At 38.0% G+C, this 13,550-nt stretch overlaps 1 protein-coding gene and 1 long non-coding RNA gene across 2 annotated transcripts in view; both read right to left on the bottom strand.

Moving 5' to 3' along the window:
* The window catches only part of LOC126254705 (uncharacterized), a 294,775-nt gene that overhangs the window by 140,247 nt on the left and 140,978 nt on the right, over positions 1-13,550 (bottom strand). The gene's annotated exons all lie outside the window — the stretch shown is intronic.
* Positions 7,304-13,550, bottom strand: part of LOC126254689 (nanos homolog 2) — a 69,004-nt gene continuing 62,757 nt past the window's right edge. Inside the window, exon 2 of the mRNA XM_049955333.1 lies at positions 7,304-8,254. Coding sequence (XP_049811290.1) covers positions 7,827-8,254 — 428 coding nt within the window. The 3' untranslated portion in view covers positions 7,304-7,826. The remainder of the gene's footprint in view (positions 8,255-13,550) is intronic.

The raw sequence follows: 13,550 nt of genomic DNA, 5'->3' as shown, positions 1-13,550 counted from the left end.
ATATGAGTGATTGCTTTGTGTATTTTGCTAGTTTCTGCTCGTTCTGTAAAGAATTTTCGTAAATTGTCTACCTGTCCATAATGTAGGTTTTTTATGTCGATAAATCCCCTTCCTCCTTCCTTTCTGCTTAATGTGAATCTTTCCGTTGCTGAATGTATGTGATGTATTCTATATTTGTGGCATTGTGATCGTGTAAGTGTATTGAGTGCTTCTAGGTCTGTGTTACTCCATTTCACTACTCCAAATGAGTAGGTCAATATTGGTATAGCATAAGTATTTATAGCTTTTGTCTTGTTTCTTGCTGTCAATTCTGTTTTCAGTATTTTTGTTAGTCTTTGTCTATATTTTTCTTTTAGTTCTTCTCTAATATTTGTATTATCTATTCCTATTTTTTGTCTGTATCCTGGATATTTATAGGTATCTGTTTTTTCCATCGCTTCTATGCAGTCGCTGTGGTTATCCAATATGTAATAATCTTGTTCAGTGTGTTTTCCCTTGACTATGCTATTTTTCTTACATTTGTCTGTTCCAAAAGCCATTTTTATATCATTGCTGAATACTTCTGTTATCTTTAGTATTTGGTTGAGTTGTTGATTTGTTGCTGCCAGTAGTTTTAGATCATCCATGTATAGCAAATGTGTGATTTTGTGTTGGTATGTTCCAGTAATATTATATCCATAATTTGTATTATTTAGCTTGTTGGATAGTGGGTTCAGAGCAAGGCAGAACCAGAAAGGACTTAATGAGTCTCCTTGGTATATTCCACGCTTAATCTGTATTGGCTGTGATGTGATATTATTTGAATTTGCTTGGACATTAAGTGTGGTTTTCAAATTTTTCATTACTATGTTTAGGAACTGTATCAATTTAGGATCTACTTTGTATATTTCCAATATTTGTAGTAACCATGAATGGGTACACTATCAAAAGCTTTTTGGTAATCAATGTATGCGTAATGTAGTGACCTTTGTTTAGTTTTAGCTTGATATGTCACCTCTGCATCTATTATCAGTTACTCTTTACATCCTCGTGCTCCTTTGCAGCAGTCTTTTTGTTCTTCATTTATAATTTTGTTCTGTGTCATTAATTTCTGTGTAATGACTGAAGTTAATATTTTGTATACTGTTGGTAGGCATGTTATGGGGCAATATTTTGCTGGGTTTGCTGTGTCTGCTTGATCTTTAGGTTTCAGATAAGTTATTCCATGTGTAAGTGTATCAGGGAATGTGTATGGGTCTGCAATGTAACTGTTAAATAATTTAGTTAGATGTGAATGTGTTGAGGTGAACTTCTTTAGCCAGAAATTCGCTATTTTATCTTTTCCAGGGGCTTTCCAATTGTGCGTAGAATTAATTGCTTGGGTGACTTCATTTGTGGTATCATCTTGTACGTGTCTGTTTCTGCTTGTATCCACCGTGCATGCCTGTTATGTTGTACCGGGTTTGACCATATGTTGCTCCAGAAGTGTTCCATGTCTGTTGTTTGGTGGATTGTCTATTTTAATGTGTGTGTTATCTATTGTCTGGTAAAATGTCTTTTGGTTAGTGTTGAATGTTTGGTTTTGTTTCCTTCTATTTTCACTTTTTTTGTATCTTCTAAGTCGTTTGGCCAATGCTTGTAATTTCTGCTTCTTTTCATCTAATTGCTCTATCGCTTCTTGTTGTGAGATTTTACCTAACCTTTTTCATTTTTGTCTGTTATTTCATTTCTTATAAATTGTGTTAGCTGTCCGATGTCTTTTCTCAGTTTTTCTATTCTAATCTGTAGCCTGTGTTGCCATGCTGGTATTGTGGGTTTTTTTCTGTGTGTTGGTTGGTTCTGATCTCTGTCTAGTGTGTATATTTAGTGTAGTGAGTTTCCACAGTTGAATTTTCATTTATTTTGTTGTGTATGATTGTGTTGATAGTTGTTGTTGTTGTTGTTGTTGTTTCGACTTGTGGGTTATTTGGTGGTCTATGCAAGAATGGTCTAATGTCTGTATTTGTGTCTTTGTATTCTATGTATGTCAGCTGAAATTTTTCTTCTATATCTAACATATGTGTCACTTCGTGTTCTATTTGTGCTTGTTCTGGTGGCTGTCATTATTATTATTATTATTATTTCTTTACTTTCTCAGACTTTTTAGAAGTCTGGTTAAGAATGGAGTGACGCGGACCTTTATCAAGCGTCACTTCCTTTTTGCTGTACGGTACATGTTATATTGCATTTAGGAACTTTCGGGTAATTGAACATGTATCAATAATTACGGATTTCTGTAATTGTATATATATGTTTGGATGTAGCTGTATTGCATTGATGTATTGGTGGATATTGTGTGGTATGACTCCTGTAGTTGATAGTATAATTGGTATGATGTCAACTTTATCCTGATGCCACATGTCTTTGACTTCCTCAGCCAGTTGGATGTATTTTTCAATTTTTTCTCCAGTTTTCTTTTGTATATTTGTTGTATTGGGTATGGATATTTCGATTAATTGTGTTAATTTCTTCTTTTTATTGGTGAGTATGATGTCAGGTTTGTTATGTGGCGTTGTTTTATCTGTTATAATGGTTCTGTTCCAGTATAATTTGTATTCATCATTCTCCAGTACATTTTGTGGTGCATACTTGTATGTAGGAACGTGTTGTTTTATAAGTTTATGTTGTAAGGCAAGCTGTTGATGTATTATTTTTGCGACATTGTCATGTCTTCTGGGGTATTCTGTATTTGCTAGTATTGTACATCCGCTTGTGATGTGATCTACTGTTTCTATTTGTTGTTTACAAAGTCTGCATTTATCTGTTGTGGTATTGGGATCTTTAATAATATGCTTGCTGTAATACCTGGTGTTTATTGTTTGATCCTGTATTGCAATCATGAATCCTTCTGTCTCACTGTATATATTGCCTTTTCTTAGCCATGTGTTGGATGCGTCTTGATCGATGTGTGGCTGTGTTAGATGATACGGGTGCTTGCCATGTAGTGTTTTCTTTTTTCAATTTACTTTCTTCGTATTTGTTGATGTTATGTGATCTAAAGGGTTGTAGAAGTGGTTATGAAGTTGCAGTGGTGTAGCCGATGTATTTATATGAGTGATTGCCTTGTGTATTTTGCTAGTTTCTGCTCGTTCTAGAAAGAATTTTCTTAAATTGTCTACCTGTCCATAGTGTAGGTTTTTTATGTCGATAAATCCCCTTCCTCCGTCCTTTCTGCTTAATGTGAATCTTTCTGTTGCTGAATGTATGTGATGTATTCTATATTTGTGGCATTGTGATCGTGTAAGTGTATTGAGTGCTTCTAGGTCTGTGTTACTCCATTTCACTACTCCAAATGAGTAGGTCAATATTGGTATGGCATAAGTATTTATAGCTTTTGTCTTGTTTCTTGCTATCAATTCTGTTTTCAGTATTTTTGTTAGTCTTTGTCTATATTTTTCTTTTAGTTCTTCTTTAATATTTGTATTATCTATTCCTATTTTTTGTCTGTATCCTAGATATTTATAGACATCTGTTTTTTCCATCGCTTCTATGCAGTCGCTGTGGTTAACCAATATGTAATCTTCTTGTTTAGTGTGTTTTCCCTTGACTATGCTATTTTTCTTACATTTGTCTGTTCCAAACGCCATACTTATATCATTGCTGAATACTTCTGTTATCTTTAGTAATTGGTTGAGTTGTTGATTTGTTGCTGCCAGTAGTTTTAGATCATCCATGTATAGCAAATGTGTGATTTTGTGTGGGTATGTTGCAGTAATATTGTATCCATAATTTGTATTATTTAGCATGTTGGATAGTGGGTTCAGAGCAAGGCAGAACCAGAAAGGACTTAATGAGTCTCCTTGGTATATTCCACGCTTAATCTGTATTGGCTGTGATGTGATATTATCTGAATTTGTTTGGATATTAAGTGTGGTTTTCCAGTTTTTCATTACTATGTTTAGGAACTGTATCAATTTAGGATCTACTTTGTATATTTCCAATATTTGTAGTAACCATGAGTGGGGTACACTATCAAAAGCTTTTTGGTAATCAATGTATGCGTAGTGTAGAGACCTTTGTTTAGTTTTAGCTTGATATGTCACCTCTGCATCTATTATCAGTTGCTCTTTACATCCTCGTGCTCCTTTGCAGCAGCCTTTTTGTTCTTCATTTATAATTTTGTTCTGTGTTGTATGTGTCATTAATTTCTGTGTAATGACTGAAGTTAATATTTTGTAGATTGTTGGTAGGCATGTTATGGGGCGATATTTAGCTGGGTTTGCTGTGTCTGCTTGATCTTTAGGTTTCAGATAAGTTATTCCATGTGTAAGTGTATCAGGGAATATGTATGGGTCTGCAATGTAACTGTTAAATAATTTAGTTAGATGTGAATGTGTTGAGGTGAACTTTAGCCAGAAATTTGCTATTTTATCATTTCCAGGGGCTTTCCAATTGTGCATAGAATTAATTGCTCGGGTGACTTCATGTTGCAAAATTATCACTTCAGGCATTTGTGGTATCATCTTGTATGTATCTGTTTCTGCTTGTATCCACCGTGCATGCCTATTATGTTGTACCGGGTTTGACCATATGCTGCTCCAGAAGTGTTCCATGTCTCTTATGTTTGGTGGATTGTCTATTTTTGTGTGTGTGTTATCTATTGTTTGGTAAAATTTCTTTTGGTTTGTGTTGAATGTTTGGTTTTGTTTCCTTCTATTTTCACTTTTTTTGTATCTTCTAAGTCGTTTCGCCAAAGCTTGTAATTTTTGCTTCTTTTCATCATTATTATTATTATTATTATTATTATTATTATTATTATGTGCGAGGCTCACCCATCTAGTAGTCCCACACCGTAAAAACTGGGATGCCCTTTGTGTTCCCAGCTGCTCTATATTATACTTTTTATTCTTGGACTGTTCACTATTTCTCTCTTGCTTTTTTCCCCCACAGTCCAGTACATCATCTTCCTGTTTTCGTAATTGACTGGTGTTTAGTTTTTGATGGGCTGTCCACTGGGCCTCTTACCACCAAATTTGACATTATTGTTCTCCCTTCAGGCCCATCAAAAGGGAAGCACAGTTTGCATTTAACTGGCAGAGCGCAAATATCGAGTTTTGCAAGAAACTTTTTAACACCATATAGCAACAGCAACTATATGATTTTGAACAAACCATTTCAACAGGTCATGCATGACAAACTTGACTTGTAATGGCAAAAACTACACATTTACTGACCTGAAAAAACCCTCAATTGTTGCTACAAATGGACTATTGCAAAGTCCCATCTCTCATTAATTCATTTACCACGTATAATCAACTGCTGGTTTGAATCAAAATATACCCTTTGTGTTTGGACAAAGACAAGAATTAATTGGCTGCCATTTATAGTGTAAAGTGCAATATACAATAAAACCAGCGAGACTATTGTGCAATTCGAACACTTGTCACCACAGAAAAAAATTTCAACGCACTTGGAGGTTCTGTCTGTTGATTTAAATTGCTAGCATTCAATGCTAAACCTACCTTAAACAACAGTAATCATTTTCTATCCTGTTACATTGAACCCTCCATGCACCATGTGGACTTGCAGCCCTGGCAATACCACCATTCAATAGCTCTTCTGAAAGAAGTCTTATCAGTGCCACTATCAATTTTAAAATACTATTCTACTTTTAGCTATATTTCACTCTCAATAATGTGTGCTCTAAATCATCACAAGTGGTAAGATATAGACAATTATAGTTTTTCAATTAATGTTTGTAAATTAAGCTTGACACAAAGTAATATTCCGCGGTGACTTCATTATGTTAACTTCGATATGTTTGAAGTTAAGGTATACTCCAATATATAAAAGAATCAAGTTACCTGAACCTTGTCTTGAGGGAGGGAGGGAGGGAGGGAGGCATCTGCTCAAGCTGGCCAGTGTAACTGGCAGCTGGCCTAAGCAGTCAGTGAAGGTACATTATTCTGTGTACCCAATTAGTTCACACTATGTGAAACTGCTGAGATGAATAAATTTAGCTATGTGCACTTGGTGCTACATTGCTGTCACACATATGAGTTAAGCTTCAATTCTACTTTCAGTCACACTTACTCCATACAAAAGTAAGTACAAACAATTTAAATCATTGCCCTTTATTCACCTATTTATTACAAAACATTCCTCCAGTTGTGTAATGGGATAATTTTTTTAGACTGACTGAGCAGTTTAATACATTTTAAAGCTTCACATTCAGTGACAGCTTGTCTTCATTGGAGATCACACCAAAACACAACTACAAGACAAACAGGGAAAAAGAAAAACATTTTTAACAATTTTACTTTTTCATTGAACTGTACACAGTATTTTGAATTTGAAAAAATTCTAATTCACAGAAAATTTTATAACAAAAGAGAAAATGAACTTTCTTTTTACTTAGCACAAGCAGCAAAATTTAAAACCCTGATCTATTCTCCAAATAAGTGAGGTGTAACATTTTGAAGGCTTCTTTTATACCAGTCTATTTTGAATTATTCATAGAACTTTAGTCCTAAACTCTCAGGTTATTGTTGCAGAAGGGAAATTACATTTCATTAAACGAAAACAGGTAACAATAGGAACACAAAAAATTGCATTATCTTACAAGCCAATTTCATTGTACTAAAATGTTTACCATTCAGTAGCATTCACGCCTAAAAATTATTTACATAATACTGTTTAAAACTTCATGACCTGTGAGTTATAGTCATACTTGCACAACCAGTTCTAGATTTTATGAAGAATAAGTTTAGAACTAGTGACCTAAGCTTACTTTCATGTTCATCACTATTTGGATAGTTTTATACAGCTGATGACACATGCAGAATGGCAATCTCTCTTGAGATCAACAGCAATTTTGGTAAGAAATAACATGGCAAATTCAAAAACTTTGGTGAAAATTTGTTGTAACATTACAATTCATGTCTCATCTGACCCAATAGTAGTGACTACTCATATCACCAAATTTCGGAACGTTATGTATGCAGCATGATTGAATCTACAATTTGCTTCCTATATTTTAATCACAAAGGACTTCCACATTATCAACAGTAAAATATTAACAGTATTTCACAGGCACACTAACTTTTTTCATACAACTATAAAAATGTTATCAATGTCAGAAGTTAAATTCAAACCCCGTTCTTCCTCAAATGAATCAAAAAGTGATCAAAAATAAAAAATATATGATTTCTGTCAGCAGCAATTATTTCTTAAGTCCACCAGCAGAAAAAACTTCAGGTGAATTGATTTCACTGTTACTGCATGAAACATTTAAAAATTGTTTCCAAATTACTGCGTAACAGCAAGAAGATTTTTGCCTACAAATAAATGTACAAAAACTAGCAGTTCTGGTGAACTAATATAAAAGCCCTATACAAAACTGTCAAATTTATAGGAAACTGGCTGCTATTAGGATATGAGCTACTGTACCTGTTATCTCACTCCATATGAAGCATTTAAAAATAATAAATTTCGTAACGGATAACTACATAAAAACACTTAAAATACGTTTGTACAAGAATTTTCTTCAGTGATCACTATAAAGCACTTCATGTTGTCATTAAATAATAATGTTTACCTAAAGTTAACAAAAGTATCATTTTGTCATGTAGTTTCCAATATTCAAGGACACTTTTTAATATATTTGCATGGCTACTTCAATGCACAAATCAACAAGTACAGCACACTTATTAAATTAAAAACAAAATTAAACATTTTACTTCAGGCTAACAATCTTGATATTTTAATAAATATCTTATCAGTAACAAATCTAAAAATAATCCATGTACTGGTGTTTAAACACGGACAGTACATGTAAAAAATAAAACAATACAGCAGGCATCCAGTGACTAGTATCTATTTCTCTTTACACGAGCTTTGCTTGTTTCTGACCTTTGTGCTTTCAAGACATTCATGAGTGCCACAGGAAGAGGATTGGGGTTTTTTGGACAGTACTTTACTGTATGAGCCTCTGGACCGGTTGCTTTACAAAGTGGACATACATACTTTTGAAGAATGGGACAGACTGTTTTACCATAGTTATCTTTCAGCTGATGGCTTCTAAAAATCTTATCAGATTCACCATTATTCCTACAAAATGCACACCATATGCCTTTCTTTGCATATATGCTTGGCGAACAATCTTTCTGCAAACAATAGTGTGTTTCAATGTGTCTACTACGTGCATACAACAGATTAAAATTAGACTCCCACTGCATAGGTGAATCATCAATAGGAACCTCTCTTCCATTTCTTCGGAATTCTTCCATGACATCACCTAAAAATATTTTAAGAAGGATTACTGAACAATTTAACATTGAAGTATTTTATAGTAGTATCTTTGAATATGCTTCTTGATATTAAAATGCAAATGACCCAATTAACATAATACTACCTTATAGCACCTTAGATATTTCCTCAATATTCAAAGCAATACCCAGAAAGAAACAATCACTCTTCAAGAAAGAATACTCTCACACAGATTCTAATGACAAATTTGAACTTTCTGCTAGAGCAGGATTACATTCTAGATTGATTTTTTAATATAATATGCTCTACCAACAATCATTCATAACAGTAAAAGCACAATGGCTAAAAATGTAATGGACATCATTTGTAGTGTCAATAATGACGGAAAGATGAAGGAGAGAGGGAAATCAGCATGTGAGCATCCCTGGGGCTCCACATGCAACAGGAAACATCCCACCCACAGCTGTCACACTCTTAATACGAGGGCAGTTCAATAAGTAATGCAACACATTTTTTTTCTCGGCCAATTTTGGTTGAAAAAACCGGAAATTTCTTGTGGAATATTTTCAAACATTCCCGCTTCGTCTCGTATAGTTTCATTGACTTCCGACAGGTGGCAGCGCTGTACGGAGCTGTTAAAATGGCGTCTGTAACAGATGTGCGTTGCAAACAACGGGCAGTGATCGAGTTTCTTTTGGTGGAAAACCAGGGCATCTCAGATATTCATAGGCGCTTGCAGAATGTCTACGGTGATCTGGCAGTGGACAAAAGCACGGTGAGTCGTTGGGCAAAGCGTGTGTCATCATCGCCGCAAGGTCAAGCACGACTGATCTCCCGCGTGCGGGCCGGCCGTGCAATGGCGGAACGTGCGAACACACTCGTTCGAGATGATCGACGGATCACCATCAAACAACTCAGTGCTCAACTTGACATCTCTGTTGGTAGTGCTGTCACAATTGTTCACCAGTTGGGATATTCAAAGGTTTGTTCCCGCTGGGTCCCTCGTTGTCTAACCGAACACCATAAAGAGCAAAGGAGAACCATCGGTGCGGAATTGCTTGCTCGTCATGTGGCTGAGGGTGACAATTTCTTGTCAAAGATTGTTACAGGCGATGAAACATGGGTTCATCACTTCGAACCTGAAACAAAACGGCAATCAATGGAGTGGCGCCACACCCACTCCCCTACCAAGAAAAAGTTTAAAGCCATACCCTCAGCCGGTAAAGTCATGGTTACAGTCTTCTGGGATGCTGAAGGGGTTATTCTGTTCGATGTCCTTCCCCATGGTCAAACGATCAACTCTGAAGTGTATTGTGCTACTCTTCAGAAATTGAAGAAACGACTTCAGCGTGTTCGTAGGCACAAAAATCAGAACGAACTTCTCCTCCTTCATGACAATGCAAGACCTCACACAAGTCTTCGCACCCGAGAGGAGCTCACAAAACTTCAGTGGACTGTTCTTCCTCATGCACCCTACAGCCCCGATCTCGCACCGTCGGATTTCCACATGTTTGGCCCAATGAAGGACGCAATCCGTGGGAGGCACTACGCGTATGATGAAGAAGTTATTGATGCAGTACGACATTGGCTCCAACATCGACCAGTGGAATGGTACCGTGCAGGCATACAGGCCCTCATTTCAAGGTGGCGTAAGGCCGTAGCATTGAATGGAGATTACGTTGAAAAATAGTGTTGTGTAGCTAAAAGATTGGGGAATAACCTGGTGTATTTCAATGCTGAATAAAACAACCCCTGTTTCAGAAAAAAAAAATGTGTTGCATTACTTATTGAACTGCCCTCGTACATTACAGTCAAGGGCACTCATTCAACAAAGTGGAACCCAGCAGAGAAAATTGGATGCAGCAGAAAGGAAGCAAACTGAATCCAAAAGCAATTAAAACAGAACAATAAAAGGATGAAAGAGTAGGCTGGTCAAGGAAGTAGGGTCAGGAATCCCCCCCAGAACCTGCACACAGCAGGAGATGCCCATCCCCAAACACACTGGACCTGCTCCAGAGGTAGATTAAAAGCTACTGTCTCTAGGGCTCCACAACCACAATTTGGGAGGGGGGTGGCTCCATGCTGTGTAGTTGCTCAGTACCAATGATAGAGCCTAGCATAGAATTCTGTACATTTAATTAAAAGCAGGAAGGGACCATTAGGTCCCTATTACAGGATGCTAATTACATAAAATAGTATCATAGAAAGAAATGTCATCAACAAAAGACAACATAGTGTTGTGGATTCCTTCCAGGAGGAGTGGAAGGAAAGCACCATGCTGCAGCAGCCTCTCTGACTGGAGAAAGAGTATTAGATAGGGCTGTAGCCCATCAGATATTCCATTTCCAAGCAAGTGCAGATCTCTTTTGCACCCACAAATCTGCACCTGGGGTCGGTAAAGAACAGTGAGCAACTAGGTGCTCCTCTAGCCACACCATTTGCCAGTTCATTCCCCGGAATGTCCACATAATTTGAGACCCAAAGAAAGACAACTGAGCACTGAGCAGTCAGCATGAGAAAAGTCAGCAAGAAGGATAGATAGCACTCGTCAATAGCCTGAGACTGCTCATTGAGACACTACATATTAAAACATGGTCAAGACACACCCATGTAATAAAATGGTGGGCTATACTGACATCTGCTGCCTCTGTGTGAAAACACTAGATGTTACCGGCAGTGAGTGGCATTCCCTGCCAGCAGGAAATGTAAAAGCACACCCAATCTAACCCACAGTTCTAGTCATCAGTGTATAAGATGATGATAACTTGGAACCCATAGAAGTGGACATAACAGATGCTGGGGGAAAAAAAATAAGGGGGGGGGGGGGGGGGGGGAATGACCAACTTTAGGAAGAAATCAGTCCTAATCCATGACCTGGGCACCATCCAAAGGTGAGGGCATGAGAAAATGGGGAACACAATCTAAGGAGGGGAGATAGGGATTTTGACAGAGGGAAGCTAGACGCATTCCAACTGCTAGGCCCACCTGTGGGCTGGTAGCAGGATGATGACACCAAATATATCAAGAGAATGGGGCGCAGACTGATCAAGGAATTGTTAAATGGGGACTGCATGTAGGACTAAACACTGGTACTGTCAAATCTGAAGGGGGAAGATCCATGCTTCAGCAAGAAGCCTATCTACAGGATTAGTGTGAAAGAATCCAGTGGGCAGATGCACACTAAGGTGACTAACTGGGTCAAACAGTTTTAAAGCTGAAGGGAACTGCCAAGCAATAAACCTGGCAACCATAGTCCAGTTGGGATGAAACCAGGGCCTTATAAATCTACATCAACATTTATACTCTGCAAACCAACCTGAGGGGCAAGGCAGAGGATACATCCCATTGTACCAATTACTAGGGTTTCTTCCTGTTCCATTCAAGTATTGGAGTGGTGAAGACTGATTGACTGAATGCCTCTTGTGCATGCTGTAATTACTCTAATCATCCTCACAATCCCTGTGTGAGCAATACAAGGGAGTTATAAGATATTCTTAGAGTCATAATTTAAGCCCAGTTGTTGACACTACATTAACAGACTTTTCCGGGACAGTTTACATCTATCTTCACGTCTTCTATTTCAGTTCTTTCAGTATATGTGACTCTCCCACACAACAAAGAAACCAGTGACCCTTCATGCTACCCCTTCTCTGTTTAGGTTCAATAACCCCTGTGATTCCTATCTGTCACAGATTCCTCACACTTGAGCAATATTCTAGAAGCAGTCGCACGAGTTATCTGTAAGTAATCTCCTTTGCAGACTGATTGCACTTCCTCAGTATTCTGCCAATAAACCGAAATCTACCACCTGCTTTACCCACAACAGCCCATGTGATCATTCCATTTCATATACCGAGAGCATCTTACACACCCACGTACTTATACGAGTTGGTCGATTCCAGCTGTGGCTCACTGATATTGTATTCATAGAATAGTAGGTTTTTCATTTTGTGGGGTGTAAAATTTCATATTTCTGTAAACTTAAAGCAACTTGCCAGTCTCTGTACCACTTCTAAATCTTCAAAATCTGACTGAATATTTATGCAGCTTCTTTCAAATAGTACTTCATTATAACTGCATTATAACTGCATTATCTGCAAAAAGCCTGATGGTACTATTAAATGTTTAAGAGTAGCACGAACCACACCAAGATGTGTGAGCAAGGAAGCAGGAGGTATTAAGCTTCTGCATGCAGCTAGTCTTCAAGTGACTAATATGGGGCAGCCAAGTCAGCTTTTTATCAAAAAGGTCCAACAAGCAAGACACTGCTACAACATCCAAGTGCTAGGTACCAAAGTAGAGTTATAGGTCAGGATGGACTGTAGTAAGACAGCAGATATGCATGAGCCACATTTTTGTAGGAGAGAACTGGATGGAAACCATGGGAAACATCCCCTACAGAAGCCTGCCAGATGGCACTTTGGAGCTGACTTTCAGGTGAGACAATCAAGTGGGAGATGTACTGAATAGAAACAGCGACATAACAGTTGTGACCAGTACCCCAACAGAGGTACCCCATTAATGGTGACTAGGAAAAGAATGACACCAAACAGCACTCTATGGGACACCAATCTCTTGGACCCGCAGGGAATTAAGTGAAGTGCTGACTAACCTGCCAGTCAGATAAAAATTGACTAATAAAATTGGTAGGGTGCACTAAAAGCTCCGTTCATGCAGGGAAAATAAAACGTGATGATGCCAATCGGTGTCATATGCCTTATGCAGGTCGACAAAAGACTGCAACAAGGTGATTGTTTTTAGAACAACCCTGTTGGATTCCCGCTTCTAACCTAAGCAGATGCTCAGTTGTGGATCATCCCTCCAGGAAACCACACTTATATGTGTGTGTGTGTGGGGGGGGGGGGGGGGGGAGACAAAGATGTTAGAACACAGTATAATCTGTCGGCAACCATCCTTTCGAGCAGCTTATAAAGTACATTGGTCACAATAATCGGCCAGCAGCTATCTAGAGACATTGCGTTCTTGCCTTGCTTAAGGATTGGGACAACTATGCTGTCTCACCACTGCGAGGGGAAGGCACCTTTGAGCCAAAGATAGTTGAAGACCCTGAGGGGATGTTGCCTTTGGGGAACAGTCAGGTGTTGGCTCATCTGTACATTGCATCAGGGTCTGGCGCAGTGTCATGGGTCGAGGCAAGTGCTAGAAGCAGATCCCAGTAAGTGAAGGTTTCATCACAGGATTTAGTTTGGTGGGGAGTGAAACATAAGGGGATGTCTTTAGCTTGTCACTTCTGCAGTCGAAAAGTAGGAAGAGGACGCCGAGAAGCTAGTCTATTAGAAAGTCCCTACCAGATGAGATTGTAC

Source organism: Schistocerca nitens, chromosome 1 (assembly GCF_023898315.1).
Source record: "Schistocerca nitens isolate TAMUIC-IGC-003100 chromosome 1, iqSchNite1.1, whole genome shotgun sequence".
NCBI classification, from domain to species: domain Eukaryota; kingdom Metazoa; phylum Arthropoda; class Insecta; order Orthoptera; family Acrididae; genus Schistocerca; species Schistocerca nitens.
Note: the sequence above shows the minus strand (reverse complement) of the source record. Positions and strands in the feature narration are given on the sequence as shown.